Source organism: Centruroides sculpturatus, unplaced genomic scaffold (genome assembly GCF_000671375.1).
Source record: "Centruroides sculpturatus isolate CEXI.00-Female unplaced genomic scaffold, Cexi_2.0 scaffold278, whole genome shotgun sequence".
In the NCBI taxonomy this organism is placed as follows: domain Eukaryota; kingdom Metazoa; phylum Arthropoda; class Arachnida; order Scorpiones; family Buthidae; genus Centruroides; species Centruroides sculpturatus.
Window position 1 is genome coordinate 357675 of NW_019384546.1, and position 25977 is coordinate 383651.

The window sequence follows — 25977 nt, forward strand, 5'->3', positions numbered from 1 at the left end:
TGTACGAGAGTTTTACCCAATTCTCAAACTGTGTTAGAGTAAATCCGTGCTATAAAGGCACCGTGTTATACGGGGATGTTCTCAATTCTTGAACCGTCTTAGAGTAAATCCGTGCTATAGAAGTGCCATGTTATACAGGGGTTACTTGTATTTTTAATGAATATTTGTACATTTTGAATAATAAAAAGTAAACATTTTCCTGTCATACACATTATAATCTTTTGGTTTTGCTACATAGGTATTGGGTGCATGGAAAAGCAATCTTCAAAAGCTGATAGCAATCATTCAGGAAATATTGCATTTTAAATTCGCTCGATGGATCGGAGGACAAAAGGTGATAGTGTCAAGAAAATATGATTGTTTGCCTTAATACGTGCATTTGATGATAATTTGTGATTTAAACAAAATAAAATTAGAATTGTATTAATAAATTTAATTTTCTTTATTTTGATGTTTAACATCACACCTTGTCCTATATGCGAGGTTGTCTTATATGCAAGTAAATATGGTATTTTACATATAACATTTATTCAAAGAAAATTATATAATATATGTTATGATAATTCACGCTCCTTAACAATCTTTTCTTCTAGCATGGAATGAACCAACCTGGAATGCGAATTTGATTTACAGAAAACAAAAAAATTGCTGGTAATAGCATGATGGAGCATGTGCACAATCCAGAACTTTCCCTATTTGTCACTCATTATATGAAAAATCACTCATTAAGTGAGTCATTTTTTAAAAATTTGATTTGCTCATTAAGCAGGGTTCCATTGTATTTTGTTTGTGTGGTGGTGACAGAACATTTTGTTTTTAATACATACTGTATACAGATAAAAATTACTAAAAATAGTGTAAAAGCTAAATCTATATTCTGTATATAGCCGAAGGTTATTCAAAAATCAAACTATTCAACTATTAAAAAATAGTTGTTAAAGAAGCAAACAAATAGCTGTCTCTTCAACTCTAAGTCTGAATCAAAAGTGAAGTCTTTGTCTCCTATCTCTCTTTCTACTTGCATGAATTCATAAAAAGGATTAAGAAGAGTCCACAGAGGAAGTTAACGGGTGACCTTTTGAGTAAGGATTGTAGACCCCACATTCAACCTGGTATAACCTATTTATGTGCTGTATTTTTGTAAATAGTTGGTTTCGGTGAGGACAGATTATTTTGCTTTTAATATATATATAAAGATGGTTTGCTTATCTGCCCAGCTATTAACAATTACAGGGCATTTCTAATAAATCTGGATCATCATATCTAGTGTCCATATCAATGCTATAACACTTGGCTTGTTCTATATAGTTGTTTCTTGTAACATGATTCCATAGTATTCTGTATGTCAATCCTACATAATAAGTTCTCTTTTTCCCTTAGTAAGTTTGATCATATTTTCTCATCTTTTTTGGATATTGTATCAAGTTAAAGTACTATTTTTGTTGTACCAATCTTTATCATTTCAATGTTTAATTTGGTCAGTTTAATGTGTAAACAAACAAAACCATACATTATATCACTTCAGCAAGTAAAATTTAATCGAAGGTCATCCATTACGCTGAGTCAAATGTTATTTGTTCATTAAATTTTACTTCCTGAAGGGTGTGGTTTTGTTTTGTAAGATTTTTCTCATTTCAATTGCTTAAAATTATATATAATAAGTAAATTAAATTTAAATTATATACATAAATTTCTCCAGTTTAGTATTTTTACATATGAAAATCAATAATTGAGAAATTTAAGTGTATGACTGGACAATACTTGTGATGGACAAAAATGTAGTTCATTTAACAATTATTTTCATGTGTCCATCTTTTAAAGTAATTAATGTTTAATATATGTTACAACTTTAGCTGTTTTTTAATTTTTAAATTTACAGATTTTTATTAAATCAAAAGTTAAGTAAAAATATTATCTGCTAGTGTCTGACCGACCTGATTTCAAATTAATGAAAAATGCTAAGTTTTTGTGTGAAAGTATCTTCTGCACTAGCTTTGTATTAAACTGGAAAATTCAAAGATATCTAAACAATTGGCAATGAAAAAATAAATAATATAAGAGAACATTTAAAAAATTAAATACATTAATCTTTGGTAATTTTAGTAACTTCATTGAAATATTAATAACTGCCATTGTATCATTTTGTTGAAAGAATGCTGTTTAGAATTTCCTCATTGACCTGTTTAATAAATTATACAAAATTATCCTTCAAAATATATTCTAGACACACAAAATTAACATATTCATTATATTCATAACCATTCATGAGTTTGTATATTATACACTTATGAATAGAACATTATAAAGTAACTGAACTTTCAAAATGTTGGCTTATATCTGAAGCTTTTGCAATTGCTAAATTTTATTTCAAATATATATCTCCAGTTTGTTTTATTAATTAATAATAAAATATCATTGCTAAAACATGGTGTAATGGTACATGTATAACATTTAAGATTTTAACAGAAAAAAAGATGCATACACCTTTGATTCTGATAGATATTAACTGAATATATTGATTTTATTATAAGAAAATACTAAATTAGAGGTTATGGTATTTATCAGATGTCATGCAGGTGACCAAAAGTTTTTAAATTTCTTTACATAAGTAGTTTAATAAGAGTAATAATTTCTAAACTGGTTTATTTTAATGAAATAAAATAATTTACAGAATGATAGAATGGATTAATCTCGATCTTTAATTACCAGCTAAATTTAGAGCAGAAATGTCTTTGCAGCTTTTAGCTCAACTTGCCTGTAAATCTTAATAAATAATTGTTTAGCAAGTATCTTACTAAATAGAAATGCAAAAAAAAATCTCTGTAATGCTGAAACTCTGCTGATAAATGTTATATAATGATTTGTAGATAAGTAGTTTTAACATGACTTATTTAACAAAATGAACATTAAAATCTAAATGCATGGTTTTGGTGTCTTTATATTATACTTAAATGTTTGCTCCTTGTTTTTGTACTTAAACTGATAATGCTTATTTAATTTAAACTAATGTAAAAATATGAATAAATTATGTAAATCTATAATTTGTAAGCAATAAGACAATTGAAATAAACATTTTTATTTTATAAATTCTCAATAAAGAAATTTCTTTAAATTGGAAGCTACACTGATTGATTGAATGCCTTTAAACTCCAAGGAAAATAGTAGAGAATGTTCTTAACAATACTTAGAGGTCTTTCAAATTACTTCTGCACTGAGAATAGATATATAAAAATTATGGTTGAAGGGGGTTAGTAGAATGATGTAATGATTCTTAAAAATATTCCTATTTGAAATCTTTTTTACCAAAATTATTTTGATCAATGATCATAAGCAAGTTCTTGCTTATTTAAATAGTTGCATTTTAGCAGAAGTATTGCACTAAATACTAAATATATTGTATTGGAAGCATTCTAGTAAAACTTTTAATATGAAAGGATAATGGCAACAATTAAACCTTTTACAGATAAAGATACTGTTAACATAATATACCAGTAAACAGCTTTTATATTATGTACTAAGAAATTTCTAGATTAAAGTTAATGTCATCAGACTCTTCTGTAGTAAATTTGTGAATTTTTTCTATTGCCTGATTTTAAAATTAGTCTCATCTTGGCAGGAAATATAAATTAATATACTGTCTCTGTTTTACAGAAATGCTTCATTTTAATATTGGGAGTGGTAGATCAAGCATATCAGCATGGAGATGTGTAAAAATTGGTGACAAAATGTGATAGGGGGATAGTCAAAAAGGAGTTAAAATTGATGAAGACATATTTGAGTGACTCTTACTAGTAAATTTAGTCCTAAGTTAATGATTTTCTTTAAGGTCTTTCAAAAGTACCAAATGTGTTTTAATTTGGACATTTCTTTCTTGATGTTACTATATAAAGATTGATTCTCTCACTCAGGATTCATGTTGTATATTTTGTTCTTGATTTATATAAATTTAATTTCATTCATCTGAGAATTTATAAAATATATGGGAAGTGAGATTAAATTGTTATATAACACCTTATTGTATTATTTTTTTTTTTCTTGTCAATTATTAAAATTGGCAACTAAACTTAAAACTAAGACAAGAAATTATTCAAGTAGTATTTATAAAAATTATATTATTTATATAAATTTTAATTTAATGTTAAATTATGATACTATAAATTTCTTTTATAGGTAGGCCAAATACAACAAAAGATGGTCATGAAGTGAGAACCTGTAAAATAGCTGATCGTTCAGCTTGTATTAATCTTTCTGTTTGGGACGAACCAGGAAATTACATCCAGTCTGGTGATATTTGCAAATTAACTAAAGGGTAAATAGAAATTTTTAGCTTAGCATATTTCAAATGTTAAAAAAATCCTGAACTTTTCTAATTTAAAAATTTTCATTTTCTACAGATATGTAAAGTCAGAGTTTAATTTATTAATTTTGAAAATTTAATAATATTTAGAAGAATACACAGTAAAATCTACTTATTGTAATCATGGCTATTATAGTATCAATAATTACTTAATGCTATCAGAATTAGCATGTCCCAAAACAACTGAACTATAGCAAATTTTGAATATAAAAGTAAACTTTCACAAGTTTATTTTAACATTGAACTTAATGATAACTATAAGAGACCCTGATTACAATATCTTTATGTAAATAAGCTTTATTGAACTGGTTTTTTTTGTTATTAACCCCTGAATATGGCTGATAATGTGCATTTGTATCACTCTCAACCAGTGCTTTAAACACTGGTCATTATATTGCACCCACTACAGTAATTAAATTGCCAAAATTTCTTGCTTTCAATGATATGCTAACAATTCTAAAAATAATTTCAGAATGTTAACGAGTAATATACACTTTATATCCGACTTTGAGAAATTTATTAGGCAGACAAACAAAGTAACGAATACTAAACCTTTATTTTTTCTCATATGCATTTCGCTTTTCTCAAAAAACCTCATCAGTGGATACATTCATTTGCCAACTGTTGTTCCCCTTATACTGTACAATGTTGTCCCAGCATGCATCTACATTCATACCCGTATTTAAATTAATTACTTTTGCATAATTTTTGATACAGAAATATCCAATAATTCTTTTTTAAACAATTTTTAGTTTTATACAATATTTTAACATTATTTCTATCTATTTTGCAATTAAATTAAATCTATTACAATGCTGGTACCATGGGTATTCTTGTCTTTTTAACTGGATTGCAGCTTCGTGTTCCTTTAACTTTTTTTCCAATCTTCTTTCTGTTTCTCCTATGTAACGTTTCAGACTAGTACACGTACATAATAATTTGTAGATGACTCCTGCAGTTTCTAGTTGTTTTCATAATAATGCTTAGATCTTCTTTGTTTATAATATTAATTACATTTGTTAACCTATTTTTTGTTTTGCTACTATACAAATAGAAAATTTATTAAATTGTGTTTTATATTTTTCATACAAATGATTTATGTATGGAAACCGGATATATGAATTGTCAACTTTTTCATTTTTAACATTACAGGTAACCCCATATAACACGGCACTTCTATAGCACGGATTCACTCTAACACGGTTCGAAATTGGGAAAATTCCCCGTATAACACGGTGCTTTTATAGCACGGGTTCACTCTAACACGGTTCGAGAATTAGGTAAAACCCTCGTACAACATAAAATGTAATAAAGGGTGCGTTCTTTTATACCTCTGCGTAACTCCACGTGAGCATTCTAATTGTTTTCGTGGCTACTTTGAATGCTCTTTCAACAAATAATCCATTTAATGGTTATATTTTACAATTGGGATCCTTCTTTTGCCTCTAAAAGCTCATTTTAGAATTATAGATTCCTCCATCACGATACTATCGATAGTGCGGGCGCCGCCATCTTTCTTTCACCGTCGTTCCTAAATGCCTACAAACAGCAGCGCACTTCCGTTGCAGAGCGACCGCTATTAACGAACTCACCCAAAAACTGTTACCAGTTGATGATGCTCAAGCTGAGATCATTATATAGGATGAATAATCCTCTGGTAAAATATTTACTTAAATAATAAATAAGTATTTTATCTATGAAAAAAATGAATAATAAATNATGTTGCCGTGGACTTTGTGGAATTTCAGCTCAACATGAATGAGGTGGGCCGATTATACACTAATATCCAATAGTGGTCATTTCTCTAACTTTCCAATTCTCCCATAGTGTCTTCTCTGTTACTGCTACAATGAATGCCAGATCTAGCCACAAAGAATCTTCCATAGAACAGTGGCCATGTTTGAACCTATAAATCCACTGATACCTGAGACTGATTTAGTTGGTGCAAGCAGTACTGTATGCAGACATTGGATTGTCAGTTTTACACCCTTGGTGTGCTATTCTTTCTTCATTCATTACTGGAGAGTGAAATTTTCTCTGTTCATTGTTTTGTGTTTCTGTGTATCAATAATATATATAATATTTTTGGATATATACATAAATACATAATCATGATCCAACTTTAAGGCAAGTGGTCTTGCCAAACAAGATTGGTTGGTGGTCTAGGTAGTAAAGTTGTGGGTTCAAGTCCCACTCTGTGCTGTGTTTTCTTTTCTTCCAGAAATTTCTAAATTAATTAATTATAATTTTTAGAATAATAAGTGTTTTAACCACCTAATCAAAATTAATATTCAATCAAATCAAAATTAATCTAATTAAATTAGATTAGATTAATTTTGGCTTTATAAATTATGGCTTTATAAATCTCCCAGGCCTCCAGGTGAAGGATGTGATCAATACGAAATGCCTGTCTGGTTTTGGTGTTTTGGAAGTCCGCCCAAATTTCAGGGTCGTAACATAGGCCGACAAGGTGGTAGTGTGGCTATTATTTTTAATATCCACTTGATACCATGTAAAGCCAACATTGGGGCACCTGCATCAACTTCAAAGACAGAGAAACGATCGCGCAGGTGTGGAGATACTTATTTGAGGAATTCAAACTGGGACAAGCGGAGGGGTGAAACGCGATACACGCGTTATTTACATCTCAGGCATCATTGTTCCAACAGTCAAGAGGAGACACCGTTTAGTCACCACCTGAAGCAGACCTCAGTGGAGGTCGAAAACATTTGTGTAGATTGTTACTCAATGCAGTGTTAAGATTAGTAGTCGTTTTGATTACTAATCTTAAGTTTTGATAATTTTATCTAATGCTAAATTAAACATACATTTGCTATTAAATAATAATTATTTTTAATATTATAGGTATGCTTCATTATGGAAAGGTTGTTTGACTTTATACACTGGGAAAGGAGGTGATATTCAAAAAATTGGAGAGTGAGTAGTTTATAAAATATCAAAAGTTTAAGCAATTTCAATGTTACTGTAGATCTAATTTGATATTATATTCTTTGTAGCCAGTCAAATTTCTCAGATACTGGTAATTTATTAATAAATCTACCTTTTTCAATCTAATTTTCTCATAGCAATGATGATTTATTTTTTAATAGATTTTGCATGTTGTTTTCTGAAGCTCCTAACATGAGTGATCCAAATCCAGAGTATCTTCAACAAATGCAAGCAAAATTAGTAAGAATATGTTTTTTTCCCCCAGTTTAGTATATATAAGATGTCTTTGGCATATTAGTAACTGTTTTCATATAGTTGTAGATTTTTTGACATTACCTTTATAATATAAAATCAGACAAAATTCAACATATTCCTATTTAATTCTTATGATAACTAAATTATCTAAGATGATAATACAACTACAAAGACAACTATAACACCATATGCACTTTGATTCAATAGTTACTCTCTATCTTCTACAAGGTTCTTAAGAAGTTGCTGATAATTGAAATGTGTTAACATGATTAACACAATTTTACTATTAGTAAGATGGGAATGGAATGATGTAAGATTCTTAAATTGTTTTACCATTATTCAAATTTGGAATGAATTTATCTATAAATTTTTCTGTAATGTCAAATATCACCAAAAGTATAAATGAAATCTGCTTAATATTACCGCGTTTGGACTTTCAGTTATCTATCTTTCCTATACTTATAAAAATAACCTTAAGCAGACTATCTATTCATTCAACAATAATTAATGGAAATTTTGGTTTTATTGATTTAATATCAGATTAAAAGGACACACAACTTGATTTATTGTTTGAATGTTTTTTTAGTTATTGTTATATTGTATAATATAAGTTTTAAACTATAACTCATTTAATGAAATATCAACTTCTTTTATGAAGATTGATTATAATGCTCAGGTCATTTAGTGTTGAAATATTGTTCATAGAATTGTGCAAAATTTTGAGTAGTAAAGATTTATTTATTATTGCTTTCTAATTGAGTTAAGTAATAATTTGAATTTCATATAAATGTGGAAATTATTTTATATTATTTGCTTCATTTTTTTAATGTTATCTTTTAATTCAGATTTCTTTAGCAAAACGGCAGAAATATTCTTGTACACAAGAAAGGGGGTTTGTGAAACATTTCAGTTGAGTTAGGGCTACCATTTTAAATTTATACAATTATTTTAGTCATCAGAATTAATTTTATAGCAATATTAACAAACCATCAAAACAGATACATGTCACTCAAAAAAGTGTTGCCAAATATTTTTTTGAGTCTGAATTGTCAAATGTCATATTCATCTTTTCAATGGAATTTGTAAAATTATTTTCTTTTTTTTTTAGCATGATTATCATGTCTTAACCACTCTGCAGTGATTGACAGATAGACAATCAATAGTGATTGCCCTTGATGGGTATATATCCAGTGATGACATTCGAAATATTTAACAAAGGGTTCGCTAACAGAAAATTTTTCCTTAACAATTTTTTTTTTCGCTCAAATGGTGCATCGGAAGGCTCTAGTTTAGTAGTGTTACAGAGTATAATACGTATATTTTAATATTTTTAAAAGAATCAAACCATTGAGAAATGTTACATGTGTTTAACAAGGTTCGGAAAACTTTGAAAATGTTAACAACGGGTTCGGCCGAACCTGTGCGAACCCGCTGAATATCACCACTGTATATATCCACAAAAAAATTTTGTGGATATTGCCAAAAACTAGCCAAAAATTACCATGGAAAAAAATTCACATAAAAAAAGGAATTATGTGACAATAAAGAGAGATTTTTCTTTACTACACATAACTATTTATAAAAATTTTTTCTGAAATGGAAAAAAACACGTCAGGAAAATTCTTTAAAAAATTTTCCACGTTTATTCTCCACTACATCGTGGTAGCACTATATCTGACTAACCCTCTCTACAAAGGTTAACCATCAGTGAATTTTACTTCATGCAAATAACCTGTGATGGTATACAACTTGTAGGACTTGTTTAATAAATTTAAGTTAAGAATTTTTAGTTAAAAAGTTTTAATTTTAAAAAATTTGACATATCAAAACCATAAATCTGATATTCATACTAATGAATTTGATAAAATAATCATCAATTCAGATATAATTTTGTCTCTAATTACTGAAAGTGCATGATGAATGACTAAATTTGACTGTGACATGATTAAATCATGTAAAAACAATATTGCAGTAGACCAGTGTTTTTCAACCTTTTTGAATACGCGACCCCTTTACAAGTTAAAAAATTTTGGCGACCCCACAGGATCATATTAAAACTATATCAGTGATTTTAAAAACTACGTATTTAATTTTCTTTCTGTTGAGACCTAAATATCGATCGAAAAATCAATTGTACTGTAAAATAAACAGGCCCAACCTTCTCAACGAAATTGTAGGTTTTTTTTATTGTAGTGTAGTACCTACAAACACTTTTTTTTTTACCCGCGACCCCCCGTGTACGGCTTTGCGACCCCTCTGGGGGTCGCGACCCACAGGTTGAAAAACACTGCAGTAGACCATACTATTTTATTCAATCTAAGTAAATTATTGAAAATCTTTTATATTTAATTCTTAATATAAAAGAAAGTATAAGTTGTTGGATTAATGTTTATTCATTATTTTTACAATTTTATCAAACTAGAATGAACTAAGTCTGAAATTACATAGTCAAATCAATCTTGGAGTTAGTTGGATGCCTAGATGGATTGATAAACCAATTGACGATTTTTTAAACCTGTAATTTTTGAGAATTCACATAAAAGTGTATCAATTTTAAAAATAAAAAATCCAATTGGTTCATTTTTTACCACCACATTTGAAAAATCTTCCGGCATGGGTTTTATTAAACATGCACTCATGACATCACCTCCAGAGTAACATCTAAACCTGCACATCTTTTCCCAACATCCATACTACTAGTCAAAGCAATTATGGAAGCATATTTTTGTGATGTTTTTAATAGCTTTTGCTGCTGCAGTTTCGTTTTTCTTTTAGTTCTTGGTCAATGACTAAGAGGGCATTATAATACTAAAACTTGTTGAAAAATTAGTTATAAATTTTTTCAAATTCTTGATTTCATTTCTTTATACAGAAGACACTTTGATGTCTAAAATTTAACACTAATTGAATTTAAGAGAGTATGATTTTAAGGCTTGAGATTTTTTATGTTTGAAATTTGTTTAAATTTAGCAAGGGGAGCAGAGAGGATCACCAACACCTCAGCAACCAATACCTGTAACTACCAATAACCCATCCCACGGATCACTTACGACTTCAGTTGTTTGTCCACGGGGTAAGATCCAATTTTATTGAAATTTGATAATTTTCTATATCAGTTGTATTTAACTTTTTTTTATAGTTAAAATTGTAGTTTGTTAGTTTTCTAGTAATTGTATTTTTCTTGCAACTTTTAAGTTTCAAAATATTTTGAAGTGATAAACAATTGTTACATAGTTCAAGAAAGCAAAGCTTTTTCTTGAAGATGAGTGAAATAACTCAAAAGCATTTTAAAAGCTGTGTAACTTGTTTATATATGCGCCATAAAACATTTTCTCTCACAGTATTTCTTTATTTTAAAACAAGTTTACCAAATTACTGACTTTTTAGTTCCCTTAACTAAACATGCCTTTTTCAATAAATCAAAAATTCTTAATTTATTAACTATTTTTAATAGTAGTTGTGGCAATCAGCAATTTTGAGATTAGAGCTCATTTTCACTCCCTCCCTACTTCTCTTAATGAAAAAAAGTACATAAAATCTAACATTGCAATACATGATAAAATCTGGAATCTTACTCAAATCTTTAAAATCTAAAATATTGATTCGAAGACAAGCCAGAAAAATGCACATGAAAAAAGCCCAAGAAATTTGTGTATTCACAATACTGTGTTTATAAAATAATACAATCTAAATCGTGTACATGTTAAATATGAAGTTCAAGGATGCTATATTCATGACACAAACAAATTTGCTTTTAAGAAAAGTATAATAAATTGAAATCAAATAATGCAATTCATTTGAAAGATCAATGATAATTAGTAATATTACGGTTAGTGATAGATTTAAATCTGCGGTGTATAGAAAAGACTTTTGTCGATAAGTTTTTCCACCTTGACTTTAATAGTTGGTCTTTCCTTTCAGTTTTGTTATAGGAACTGAACCTGCAAGTATCACTTACAAAAAGATTGCCAAAATTATTATTAGTTACTGCTGTATAGCAGTGTTTTTGGTTTTCTCAAATAAGGACAAAGATAATTATTATGCCTTTTTGTCCTTTTTTATCTATTTATAATTTATTTTGTATACTAGTACTTTCTATGTATTAACAGGACTTATTATACTGGGAAATTATGGATGCAGATATTTAGTCTTACAGTTCAAAAATAACGTTCTTTATTTTTGAACTGTATATGTACTAGTATACAAAATAAATTATAAGGACAAAGATAGCTTAGAGAAAGCAGGAATTTAAGATTACATCAATCAATCAAGCAAGTTTAGTCTCGCACTCACTCTCATAAATACACAAAAGCAATATGTTTATGCCAGAAAATTTAAGAATTATAGAATGATGACAATAAATGTTGTTCTAGTTAAATTTACATTATGAAATGTGTTAAATGGGATAAAACAATGTAATTACATCCAATAAGACTATGATGATTAACTACTAAACTAAGAACTATAGTTGAGAAAGAGGAGAAACCATCCTATGTATATACTGTGTGTGTAGAGAATTGATTGAAAATTATGGATGAGGATGATAAACTAGTAAAGGAGTTTAAAAAGTTTGCAAAAAAAGGTGACAATTATTTTACTCACTAAAATAATCATTAAATTATTTTAATTCTTCAAAATTGTTTAAATAATCTTAGTATTCAAAGTACTCAATGAACTAAGGGTTCTTGGAAAGGTGTTTTTGATTATCAAATTTAATATTTAATTAATTATAAATTGTTGTTGTTGTGATTATAATTTTTCGATATTTCTATTAACATGGATATAAAATCATTACAGGTAACGGAGACGGTTCAAATCTATATAGTCAGAGAGGCGTTTCTAGACCAAATTTACCTTCTTCGCCCCGAACAATACATCCCATAGGTAACCATAGTAATGGTATGAATAATAATAAACAGCGTATCAATAGGAGATAAGATACAGTACTTGGACATTTAAATGAAGCATGAAGCTAATATAACTGACTGCAATAACTGATGTGCCAAAGAATTAGATTCTTTGGTAACCAGTTCGGGAGTGTTAGCAGAGAAAGAAAGAAAGAAGTAGAAATAAAGCAAAGGACTAAATATATATTTTTTCAGTGCCTGTTTTTTATTTATAAAATGTTTCTTCACTCATTTAAAAACATCATTTAAAATATCATTTAATAATGTAAAACCAACATTTTTTTAGGAAAATTTGTACCAATTTAAAATGCAAAGAATTTCTGTGATATATATATCTATATATATACATAAATATATACTTTGATAGAGGTCTTTGTTTTATCATTTGTAATTATATGCACATATTGTTAACTGTTTTAAGGCAGAAATATCATGATTTAATTTAAATTTGTCAACAGTAAGAATGTCATGTACATAAATGGAACAGATTATGTACATAAACTTGTTAGTTTGAAATTTTGGATGAGACTTTTTACATCACAAAAATAAATAAATTTCTATAATTGTCTTTGTAACCTCATTTTTTTGTGTTAATTTATTGTTTTTTAATGGAGAAAATAAAATCTGATATTTTTGTAACTTTGCCAGTTTCATAAAAAAATTCATTTATAAAGGATAATTTATTGTTGAAAATAGATTTTCTCATGAAGTTCAAACAATTCATCCGAGACTGCATATCACTCAATAAACAAAACTTACTTTAACACCTTGTAAACGTGCAGCCATCGAAAAGCCTATTTGTTTATGCAAATGTACTGTGTTTGAATTTTAAAAGTTATTTCTTGATAAAGGTAATTTAACATGACCGAAAACGTTAGAAAATTAATAAATTTGGCTGTACATTTACAAGGTGTTAGAGTAAGTTTTGTTTATGAAGTTCAAACAATTTATTTTAAATATGTAAGAATTTATGAAAACTAAACTTTGAGTAATTAAATTTCTTGTAAATATAAAGACTACATTCACCACACCAAAAATATTCACTTAAAAATTAGAATCTGTATCAGGATTAAATGATTACTACTTATCCATTGCAAGCACTTTCAACATTTTGTCATCTTTACATTTAGAGTAAATGTACAGTACATCAGAATAAAATTTAAATAGAAATTTTAACTGTTCAAAAGTGGAATACAAATTTTCAAGTTACATTTAAAATAATACTTAGTGAAAAAATAGTAGTAGGAACAGTAATCAGAGTATATCATCATGGTGACATGTTATCTAAATTTTAGAAGTGATACCTGAATTCTTGGGAGTTTGTGTGGATGTGTTACATGGTGCTAGTTTTTCAATAAATCCTTCCAGATGAAAGTAACTTTTCTGTCCACACACACTGTACAAGAAGAGAAGTCTCGTTCCATATAGGTACACAGTTTCGTTCCACCACACACCTAGAAAGTTCTGTAGTTGAACACCAGAATGATATCCATAACAAGTGCTCCTAGTCTAATTTGTAATTTTCTTTTCATGGTTCCAATATATAGGCTTTGCTCTTCAGTTATTATGGAATCAAATAAACCTCGCTTTTTCTAGCATGGATAATTTATCTCATTGCAGAATATGCATAAGGATACTTGAGGTTTGATCAAAAGATTAAGCTTGCATTTTCTGGCAATGAGATGGGTCCTAGGTATGGAATGGATGGGTTTATAAATGTTAGCTCCTTTTTCTTTGTAATTAACACTGTAGATGGGAAGAGTGACATCTGTGCCACATATGACATATTTAAATTTTGCATCTGTATATTCAGCTTTGCAGGATCTAACTCCTCGTGTATAAAATATTGAGGATGGAAGCAAATAAGTTGTGCAGATAAGTGTAGCAATAGCATTGTTAATGTATCCTGGTGGTTGGAAAGATGTAGCAGGTGTTTTGTAAGGGCATAACTTGACTTGTAGTATATAGCAATGAGTTGTTATATTGGTACTTATGTCTAACATGCTTTTATAAATAGAAAATGAGTATTCAAATCAACATTACATAAAATAACTGGAAAATTAAACTTTGGCAAAAGTGCAATGGACAGAAAATGCAGGGTTGTGTTGGTTCTCCACTGAATAGATTACAGATGTCCTTTTAACTATCTCAAACTCAGGATTTTTTATGAAAATACTAATCAGTTTTTTGTCACCTTTTTTGCTGACTGACGAACTACATTCAAATTGGAAATGAACATCTCTACTGTTTTTGTTGAATTGTGGAGTGTCAATCCAGCTGTTTATAGCTTAATATTGATAACTAGAAATGAGAAATGTACTTTTATATATACCAGTTGGTTGATTGTTTTTGGAACTGCAAGTACAGTACTACTATTGTAGTTGCAATATGCAATAATGTTTTCTCACTCAGTATGTCGGTAAACTGAGTGTTATACAGAACTTGATCATTTGTTCACTTTTTCTTCATTTTAGAAGAATGGCTGACTAAAATCTTGCCTTTTAATTTTACCAGTTATCAGAATAAAATACCACAGTCTCCAGCTATGTGCTCTGCCTTTTACTATATATTTTAGTCCTGCTAAAAGTGGATTGTTCGTATATTCAAAGATTTTCATTGTCTGGGGTCTACGTTTTTGTCTTGTTAATCATCATCCATTTTTGGTTTGGATTTATTTTATGGTACCTATTTTATCTACTTAATATAACACTACATTTTTAGTGAGCTCTCCTTCCAAACTATTCTAAAATTATTTAATAAATTATTATTATTATTAATTTTGATAAGAGATGATGCCTAATGTCTCCCTTTAATATCAAATTACTTAATATCTAATTATTAATAGCAGTAAAGTAGCCCAATTATGGCATGTTTGGTTTATTATTAATACATTGGGTTCTCCTGTGGGCATTAAGAGAGTCCCACTTTAACATAGCCATTGTGGGTCCAGCTGAAACAACAATGGGGTGACTAGATGGTGAGATGGGACTAACAATCTATGAAAAATTCCTGGGTCATCCAAAATGGTAGGCTGATGTTTTCTTAGTATCTTGTTTCTCTCATCCTGCTATTAATATTATTAAAGTATTTTGAATATCTTGATTCTATATTACTTGTTTGAGATATCTATTCTCTATCTTATGATTATTTGCTTGTATCATTTTTCAAGATGATGAACATTCGAGATTATATGCATATATGTTCTTCATCTTAATACTATCAAATTTTATTTAGATTTTTGAGTTTTTACATTAATTTTTCTACATTTAAGTTACTTTTTATGTTGTGATTTTACTTTATGTAATATTAATGCATTGCAAATAGATATTTTAATTCACATGATTATTTTATTGATATTTTTACTTTTTTTTTATTTTGTGTGAAGAATTAATTGTCCCACTTGATATAATGCTTTCTTAGAACTTGCTTTTTGTAAAAGGATGATGTGTTTCTGATCACAAAGCTATTTGTTAGAATTAGATAAAGTCACTACATTATCTGATAGATATAAACATTCTATGTCATTTCCTATGGCTAAAATGAATTGGAAAACTGCTTATCCCTTTGTTCTTTTGATCAATCATTTTTACATTCTTCCTATCTACCAAAAAGTTACTCATGCTTATGAACTTTTTCTTGCTGCTAATACTTTTTTAGCCTACAAACATTATTATTTGAATTCTAATGGTTTTCCCTATTTTCAAAAAAAAATGTCTTATAAATCAATTCAGTGAATTCTGGCAATATTGGAAATCAATGCTATTTGTATTTACACTTTGTACTGCAAAACAAATTTTATTCTGAATGTGAAATTAGCTACAAAAATTATCTTAAAAACCTTTTAATGCAGAATATATAACTTGTCTAAAGTTTTATGAGTGAATTTTTATAAAAGTGCAGTTTAGAAAGATGTAAATATTAGTTGCAAAAATTAATTCTACAACTGGCTGTTTTGCCTTTGACCCAGAAACTTTTTGGGGTTTTCTTCCTAGTATCTCTACTCTATCTCTAAACATAAATCTGTTATTAATAATGATTTTATTTATGATACTTTTAATAAATTGAAGTCTTTGTGTTTTAGTGTTTCTCCTGATGTTGTTGTCATTAAAGATTTCTATAATTGTAATTATTCATTTTCATTTTCTGATGTCCAAAAGCAATTTGAAATTTTCATTTATCCTTAATAGAAAAAAACCAGCAGGAATGAAATAAAGACTATTATTATTATTATTTCACCAGATGAATCTATTATCCTTTTTGTTTTTTTTATCAAAATTATTCAGTTTAATTTTATTCTTGATTATGAATTGTCTTTTCTTATTGTTGTAACAAAGAAATAAACGACAACTTTTGCCCTATTTTCATTTCTCTCGTGATAGTTGTTTGTATAATTATATTATCCCGTTATTGCAAGACTGAAGTCTTTTCAATATTGTGGCATTTGCTTTTGCTCTATTTGAATTTGATTAAAACTCAAGTAGAAATTTAAAATGTTTTGAAAACAAACTTGTATATGTTATTTAGTTGGATACAGAATGTGCATTTGATTTTGTTCTCTTCTAATTATTACCTATCATTAGAAAATATTTTGATATTCATCTAGCAATTGTTTCTTAGTTCAATTAGTTTATGTACCTGCACTTGTAAAATAAAAGTTGGAGATTTTATGCAATTTTTCTTTTATTTGTGGTAAACTGCCAAGTTCTGCTCTCAGCTATTTATTTTTTGTAGCTTGCATTGATAATATAATTCCTGATTTATATTCTATTATTTTAACCTGTGTGGATGACTTGAAATTTCACAATAAATTAGGATCAGTATTAAAATGTGGTTTTTCCAGGTTACGTTGTCTTTTATCTTCATTTCATTTTATTTCATCTGTGCACTTTTCTTTGATTCACAACCTAACTCTTGTATTCCTATTGAATATGTACAGTACATTATTATAATAGTATTATAGCTTTAGAGATACAGGAGATATGTAATTAGTTAATAAGAAGTTAGCAATTTTGGATAATCTGACAAGACTGAAACCAAGCATGACAGATGATCAACTTTTAATTTCATAAAAAAATGAATGAATTATAGAAAAAAATTATTAAAATGAAATTCTATATTGATAATTGTTGATAGATTCCTTCTTACTCTTAAAAGATTTATACTACAAGATGCAAAACAGTAAACAAACACACCTAGAATAACTCTACTTCAACATCTTAATTTTAATTCAACACAAGTGTTTTCAACCCAGTGATAGATCAGTTTCAGATATGAGCAATTAGAGCCATAAAGCTGTAAATTTGGCTTATCCATATACAGTCCATGTATGTGCAGAACAGTAAATACAGATATGCAGCCACCTGTTTTATCCCAAGTCAAAAAATGTTAGAGAACATGGGTAAATGACTCATGAAGAATGAGTGCTCCCACAATTACACAGAAGACAAAAAGGCACACTCCTGGTCTAGGAACCAAAGTGGATGGGCAGTAAATTGTATGGCAGAAGTAAAAAAAATTGAAGAATTTACATCTGCATACACACACTGGATTATGGTTCATTTCTAATTTTAAAAATTATCTTTAGAAGTGTATCTAATCCATTTTATAACAGTTTATAGCTATCGAAAATAATAATTGTTTCTTGAAATATAATTACACTGATACTATCTTAATTGCTAACTCAAGTAAACAAAGATATATCTTTTCACAATTTAAAATTATTAGAGATTACATCAGATTAATGGGGATAAAAAGAAACTTTGTTGTTACAAACTATTGAAATTTGTAGACATATCACAAAGTATAGAAATTAATCAGTTAGCATTCTAACCATAATACATAATACCATTCTATTATAGAATTTTATATATACAACATAATGCCATAATTCCATACAGTAAATTCTATAATCATTCAACTTCTATAAACAAATACATCAGAATGTATTTTAACTACAGGGTGTATCAGAATGACATTTTAAAAATTTGGGGGATTGTAGAGGATGAAATTTTGAACGTTTTGATATAAGGAACCCATAGCCGGAAATGTGATATAAAGTTTCTACAGAGATAGGAAGTACTTGACTGCCTTTCGCTTTGGTAGTTACCCTTCCGTCCATTGACGTCATGTTATTGTTCTTGACTTCTTCCTCTGAGGTTATGTAAAGTCCCTTGTGTACACAACACCTGTTCATGAGCTTACAGAGCACATCTTTACAGCATTTAATACCATCAGAAGGGAGCATGACATCTTACAGAGAGTCGGACAAAACATGGTTCGGTGTTACACATTATGTAACGAAGTTGGTGGTCGTCACATTGAACCTTTACTCTAAAGTAGTGCAGCCACTGATTCTATGTACAGTTTGATTGTACTGTACTGTTTTGTCAATAAAAGTTATCATAAAATACTGTATTCTGCAGTTCCATTCAGCATACTGACTGCAAAGTGCTGTAGAAACTTTTTATCACATTTCAGACTAAGGGTTCCTTATATCAAAATGTTCAAAATTTCATCCTCTACAATCCCCAAATTTTTAAAATGTCATTCTGATACACCCTGTATAGAGTAAAAATATTAATGATTGATTTGTTCATTAACCATTAATATTTCATCATGAAATAATTTTATTTTAGTCAAAACTTTTTATAATGATTATCTTTAGTTATTTAGCCCACATTTGCAGCTTTATTGCAAATCTATTAATAGAAACCAATCTGACAGTAATTATCTGTTCAGCTTTAGCAGCATAAACAGAATTCTACAAGTAAATATTAATTTAAAAGAGTATGCTTTATAACATGGAAAGTCTGAAATTATTGATATTTATTTTTTCTGAAATACAATTTGTATTGCTTTTAGTGACAACAAACTTCACATAGACCAAAACAATAGCTTGTCGCATGAATAATTCATTAGAATAATAAAGAATATTGTGCATTTAGTAAGTCATATAAAATGATCTCCAGTAAAAATATAAGTCATCAGTACAACTACATAGTTTATTTATTACCACATAAAAATATCTTATGCAAAAATATACATCCACAACCCTTATGCAGTTTTCTGCTTTTCACTATACAAAAACATCACTGACATCAAAGAATTATGTAGACATTCTACACAACGCGCACATCAGTTGGAAAGTGGACTATTTTCTATTATTAAAAAAAAATCTTTGAATATTTTATATTCCAGCACTTTAAAAAATTTTCCAAAATATTAAAAAATTTATAGTAACAAATTGCAATAAAATCACAGCATTATAAAAAACATAAGTAGTTTTTTAAGTATATTCTGTTTTCTGTTAAGTACCAGACATTAGAATATTTGTACATTTTTATGGAATGCTTACAACATAATTAAAACGATTTAGCTCCTTATTTCATCATGCCATAAGATTTATCAAAACACAAAAAAAAAAAAAAAAATAACTTGCAATCTGTACAATATGGCACTTCAGTTCGTTTTTGCTGGTAGTCCTAATACTTTGTGGAATAAAAAAAATGGTCCGCTTCATCAACTGTTACAGTGATTGACGATTCCTGTCTGAGTTCATTTTAAAAATGTCTTTAAAACAGGCACTTTGAAGTAAAGATGAACACAAAAATCTACACGTATGAAAAATAAGGCACTTCAGCATGGATATGTACAACAAATGCTGGCAAATTGGTCCTCTCTTCTTTGTTTTCTTTAATACCACACTGATGTCCTTTTGTATAAATAGCAAATTGGCTGCTAAATTATGCTGTAGAGCACTAAGTTATAAAATTTGGCCATCAGAATAAAAATCTGACAGACAGCATTAGAACTGTTCTGTATGTCTTTCGTGCAATAGATTAACATAATTTTTCACACTGTGGTTTCACTTCTACAGTGATTCAGCGGTTGGAGTTCTCGCTTCAGTCTATCATAATCATTATAGTATTCATGCTCATCTATGTCTTCGTCACTACTATTATTTCTTCGTGGTAACGATTGTGTATTAATATAATCATGGTCCCTGTTCATTATATGATATTCCAAATTATCCAGGCCTTGAACAGGAGATTTTACAGGAACAAAGTCAGGCATGTAACAAGAATAATCTTTGGGATGAACGTCATTTGGGTCTGTAAGGAAAAAAGTTATCATAATTGTTTAAAAATATTCATTTCCTCTATTTAACTCCTATGTAAATAAATCATCATCCCAATTCAATAACAATACAGTAGAGTCCCATACAATGCATAAATAAAGCAAGCAAAACCCTCAAATTTTGTCGATCAGAGATATACGTTTTTTTCAACTTATAGGCCAAGGTTTAAACTTTCACAAATCATGTGATAATACAGGTTTCGATAACATGATTTCCTATAATGCATAATGAATCCCCACGTTGTATGTGATTCTACTGTATTTATAACATTGTATACAATAATTATATACATATAACTAAACATTTATATTAAATTTTTGTAAAAATATCAAATAATCAATATGCAATTCAATCATAAAGAAAAATTGGACTGTCATATAATAAATTAAATATTGCAAAATATTTCATTTAAGTTAAATATAAATCATTAAATCAGAAAATTGTTTTTCTGTAGTTTGATCCAGATAATTATTAAATATGATAATGTCTTATGCACTGTACATCAGGAAAAATTAACTAAATGATATTTTTTTCTGTTGTACTGTATATATATTATTAAGACCAACCCTTAATTAAAAATTTCATAATATTCAGTTTATTATTAATTTCTTGGAAAATTAACTGATTCTTAATATAATTAAAACATGCATTTCTTACAAAATAAATTTAATTAAATATCATTTGAATTTGATTTTTGTGGTTGTATAAACAGATGATTTCAGGCATTAATGTCAACAGAAAAGAAATGTTTTAATTCTCAGAACTGTATTTTCTGAAAAAAGGGGTCATAACTTTCTATATAGCCCACCAGTGGCCAAATGGTCTTTGTACCCAGAACACTGGGAGTTTGGTTGTGGGTTCGCGCCTCACTCGGACGGGCTGGTCACGTGGACTTTTCTCCATGTCTGTAACGCCTAAATAGGGGCCACTTTCCCTTAAAAAGACCTTCCGGAAGGCATCCCCTCAGGCAGATCACCAAAGTGTTGTGTTGCCATACCCAAACAAACAAACTTTCTATATTGTAAATTATATTGCAGGGCAGTAAAAAAGATCTAGGAACTGGAATATTTGAAAAATAATAAAGATAAATTTTATATTCTTTTTCTTGGATTTTATTTAAAATATTACTATTTAAAAGAAAGAAATTACACTAAAAACAGTACATATTTTATTAATTTAAAAAAAAAATTAGACAATATTAAAAACAATGTATCAAAGTATTGAAACAATGATTAAGATGTATTGTGGTGATGAAAAGATCTTATAAGAAAAGAATAGTTGTAAGAATCACATAATAGTGGGCTTGTTTTTGTGTAAATATACAACAAAATATTATTGTAAAAATATTAATGAAAAATTTAGTATTCAAACAAGCATGTAATTTTCTAAATACTGAAAGAATTATTGGTTTATTTTTAACCTAAAAAATTACCTTCATTCATACTAATGCTTAAGCAATATATGATTGTGAATAACTGATATTAAATTTGAATCTATTCAACAATTTTAAACATTTTTAAGCACTAATTTTTGTAGTAATACAATATCAGAAGCAAAAAGATTAATTTTTAGTGAAATCTTTCTAGAGATAATAGCAAGGTTGAGGCCAAAGTTTTAAGTGCAAAAACATCTATGTCGGATGTTCAGCGCTGCTTTCCTGTAAGCCTAGAAGTTTGATAATGGTGTTTGGATAGTCAGTGAAAGCATGCTCAACACACCAAACACCATTGTCAAACTTCTAGGCTTACAGGAAAGCAACGCTGAACGTCCGACATACACATTTTCACGTTTAAAACATAAGACTCAACCTCGCTATTAAATTTTATAATTTTATTGGTCTAATAAAAAATATTTTTAAAATATATTTTGCTCATATTTTGTTAATTTTTGTCCTTTAATTAGCAATGCGTTTCAGAGCAAATTCAAGTGTCTTTTCTTTGAGTTCAAATTTGGTAGTAGTGCAGCTCTGCTTTCACATAGGATTTTTCAAGTGTTGGAGAGAGTTTTATCAGCAAATATGACAATAATGATTTATAAAATTCCATTCTGTTAAGTCTTCAAGATAGACGACATTCTGGCTATTCAGAAATCATTGCCAAAGACATCCTGAGATCACCCATCAATTTAAATCCTTGCTGTACAATGTAAGAAATTTTACAAACACAAATGAATAATATAACTGTGGCCATCTTTGGCAAACTGGATAGGTGAAAACTTGGACAAATATTGAGTTTGTAAGAAATAGATTCCTTATGAACTCAATAAAAAGACAAGATTTATTGCTTATCCCTCTGTTCATCACTGCTATCAAGAAACTAAAATGTGCCAGTGTTTCACAATTGTTTTTTGAAACAATTGTGAAACAACTTTATTATTTACTCATAATCAAGGATCAAGAGTTAAGAGTCAAAAGTTAATCAATAAATATTCATATACTAAAAGTAAAGTGAATGTATTTATTGAAAAATTATTATCAATAAATTCTTGTATTTCTATAGGTGATTCTGTAGAAGCAGGGGATAACGGAATGTCCTCTTGAGTAAGATTTGACTGTGATCTCATAATCACAGTCTCTTGTGAATCTTCTAATTTTTCAACTCTTCCAGTCTTCTTCTATTATACCACAAAGTGTATTACATTCGATAAAAACTGAAGAAGACCTTGAAAAATTAGAAGATTGATGCAAAAACTGATGCACGAAATTTTAGCTGTGGTTCTTAGTAAAACAGAGGATGGCTTTTATAAACTTGATACTAAAACAGGTATTTTAAAACAATTGTATGCAAAATCTGAATTCAGTGTTTGCAAAGAGAGATTTTTAACGAAAGAAGATGGATGTCCCTGCTGTAGAAATATCTTTACGTCAAACAGCAATAAAACAATCCCTTGGTACTGGGCAGGGTTTCAGAAAATGTGACTGCAAATCTAAATGTACCACAAATAGGCGTGCTTGTCGCAAAAACCAATTGCTACGTAATTCAAAGTGTCACCAATCTTTAGATTGCACTAATAAGTAAGTACAATTTTATCATATGTTTTGCAAATTCATTTCCCTAATTGTAGTAATATTTTAAACCGTTTGATTTTTGTATTAAAGTTTTTTTAATTGATTGATGATTGATTCAATCAACTAATTTGTTGATTGTATTAACTTGATTCTTTAGATATTGAAAATTAAATAAATAACATTATGTTAATTTAAGCGTACAGAAACGTTGCTGTTGTTCCAGCAAAGATCTTATTTTCACTTTACCAAATGCCTAGTAGGTAATGTGCAGATTACCTAGATAATCTGCACATTACCTAGGTAATTTGAGAAATAGAACAATTTTAGCAACTTTAACGGATCACGATAGTTAATCTGCAGATTAGCTAGGTAATCTGCAGATTAACGACTTTCGAGCTTTAGCGGTAACATATACATAACAGCCGGGAAAGTAAAAGCCAACTGTCTAATAATTAATAAAGATTTTAGATGGTTCTAGTAAATAGGACAAGATTAATAATATACTTTCAATGAGAATTTTTTCTTTAATTGCCAGGGAACATTTAGTTTAATTATGATTGACCAAGATTTCATAGATATTTTGAAAACATTTATATTTGCTATAGTTGAAACCTGGTTAAGTTTTTCTTATAAAAGAAAGTTTTCCATCTTGAACCCAAATTTACCTATCTTTAAACAATTAACAAGGAAATCAGTTTTGGTCCAGACCAACCATCTGGATGTTTAATTTTTGAAATTTCTGGAAGTTAGGTCAACTAGCATTGTTAATTAAATTGGATAACTTTATAGTGGTTGAGCTCAATTTTGATAAAAATTTGTTATCATACTATTTATTCTAGCTCCAATACTAAAACATTAATTCTTGTAAATCCAATGATCTAATACTTAACCAAAGGGAGAAAAATATTTACAATTGATTAAATCTTACAAACTATATATATTAAACTGCCATAGCATCTGTAACACTTAAATAGGGGCCAGTTTCCCTTGAAAGACCTCCTGGAAGGCACCCCCCTAGGCAGATCATCCAAGTGTCGTGTTGTCATAACTTAACAAACAAACTGTCATAGTGATAATGATTATCTGGCAAATTTTACTTTCATTTCATAAAATGGTATGTCAGTAACAGAACTGGTAACATTACATAACAATCAACAAGATGAATTGCAGGTCTTCAATGTTCTAGATAAATTTCGTTTAGATCATTTTCTGACTTCTACGATATTTAATTTTAGCACAGAAAACAAGAGTACGGAAACTACAGAAAACTCAAAACATATGGAATCAGGATATTCTCGAAAAGTGTATTTCATTAGTTACTTCATTAAATAAATCATTGAAGACAAATTTTTCATTAAATGTTCAAGATTTTTACTTGGGAGTTTTTAGAAGTTTTGTTGACTTCAGCAGCCCAGTGTGGAATGTCAAAAAGGAGTCAAGTCCAAATGTTATTTTTGTTTTATAGATATTTAATTTGAGGATGTTTGATTTTGTTTAAGGATAAAAACTGTATCGCCAGTTCTAAATTCCAAAAACTACTTATGTGCATGATTGACACTTGTGAGAATGTCATTGTCAATCTAAAATGGCATTTCCAATTAAGCAATGTCCAAAGGGAATTAAAGAGTAGTCACTTAATTGCATTATCAATTTTTAAACTCAGTAATTTATAAAAAGATTGGACTGAAGTTGTCAGAAACAGATTGATAAAAATTAAAATTAAATGTTAGCATGTATATATGTAAAGGGGGTAGAATGAAATGAGCTAATGTGATGCCAAACTCAGGACATAGAAGACAATGGAGAAACCAGAACAGATGAGATGAAGCTACCAGTAGAAGGTAGAGCAAGGTAATAATTTCAAGCAAGTAAAGTTTAGCAAGTAAATTGATTACATTTTTGGCATTCCTAGTGTGATGGTTAGGCTATTTAGATCCCAAAAAACGTTTTTGTACGAGATTTGATTTTGAGTTATTTTGTTGGTTCTTGTGGAGAATAAAGTTTAAGTTAGAGTAAGTTCCCAATTGTCAGGAAAGTTTTGTAATTATTAATTTTGGATTAATTATAGTTCTGTTTTTTATAACTTATTGGCTTAATGTAAATTATTAACAAACTAACTTAGTCTCATGAACTAGAATTGTATGTATTTGCTTTGGGTCAAATTTTTTTTAAAATTTAATAAATAATTTAATTTTTTTTATAAGTTGTCATTTGCTTTGACAAGTTATCATTTACTAAACAAGTGTGTTTGAATGCAGGCAATGAGGAAAAAGAAATAACAAAATCCAGGCCTAGCAATTGTTTGTACTCATTTTTCATTTATATAATACCATTTATTAGATTTAGATCTGGGAAGATCAAACGG

At 28.7% G+C, this 25977-nt stretch overlaps 2 protein-coding genes across 4 annotated transcripts in view; one reads left to right on the forward strand and one right to left on the reverse strand.

The window, feature by feature from the left end:
• The first annotated feature begins 300 nt into the window (after positions 1-300).
• LOC111623505 (SOSS complex subunit B1-A-like) lies at positions 301-12732 on the forward strand. Of its 2 annotated transcripts, none has more exons than XM_023366102.1 (6): positions 301-334; positions 4171-4309; positions 7223-7294; positions 7468-7546; positions 10532-10634; positions 12359-12732. In XM_023366102.1, exons 1-6 carry the CDS (start codon positions 316-318, stop codon positions 12496-12498), a joined length of 552 nt encoding a protein of 183 aa, XP_023221870.1. In that variant the 5' UTR covers positions 301-315; the 3' UTR covers positions 12499-12732. The 2 variants fall into 2 exon arrangements, with proteins under 2 accessions (XP_023221870.1, XP_023221869.1); XM_023366101.1 differs by lacking the exon at positions 301-334 and adding an exon at positions 613-729.
• A 6712-nt stretch (positions 12733-19444) lies between these two features.
• Positions 19445-25977, reverse strand: part of LOC111623507 (epidermal growth factor receptor-like) — a 61110-nt gene continuing 54577 nt past the window's right edge. For both annotated transcript variants that reach the window (XM_023366107.1, XM_023366106.1), the window contains one exon: positions 19445-20579. In XM_023366107.1, coding sequence (XP_023221875.1) covers positions 20320-20579 — 260 coding nt within the window. In that variant the 3' untranslated portion in view covers positions 19445-20319. The remainder of the gene's footprint in view (positions 20580-25977) is intronic.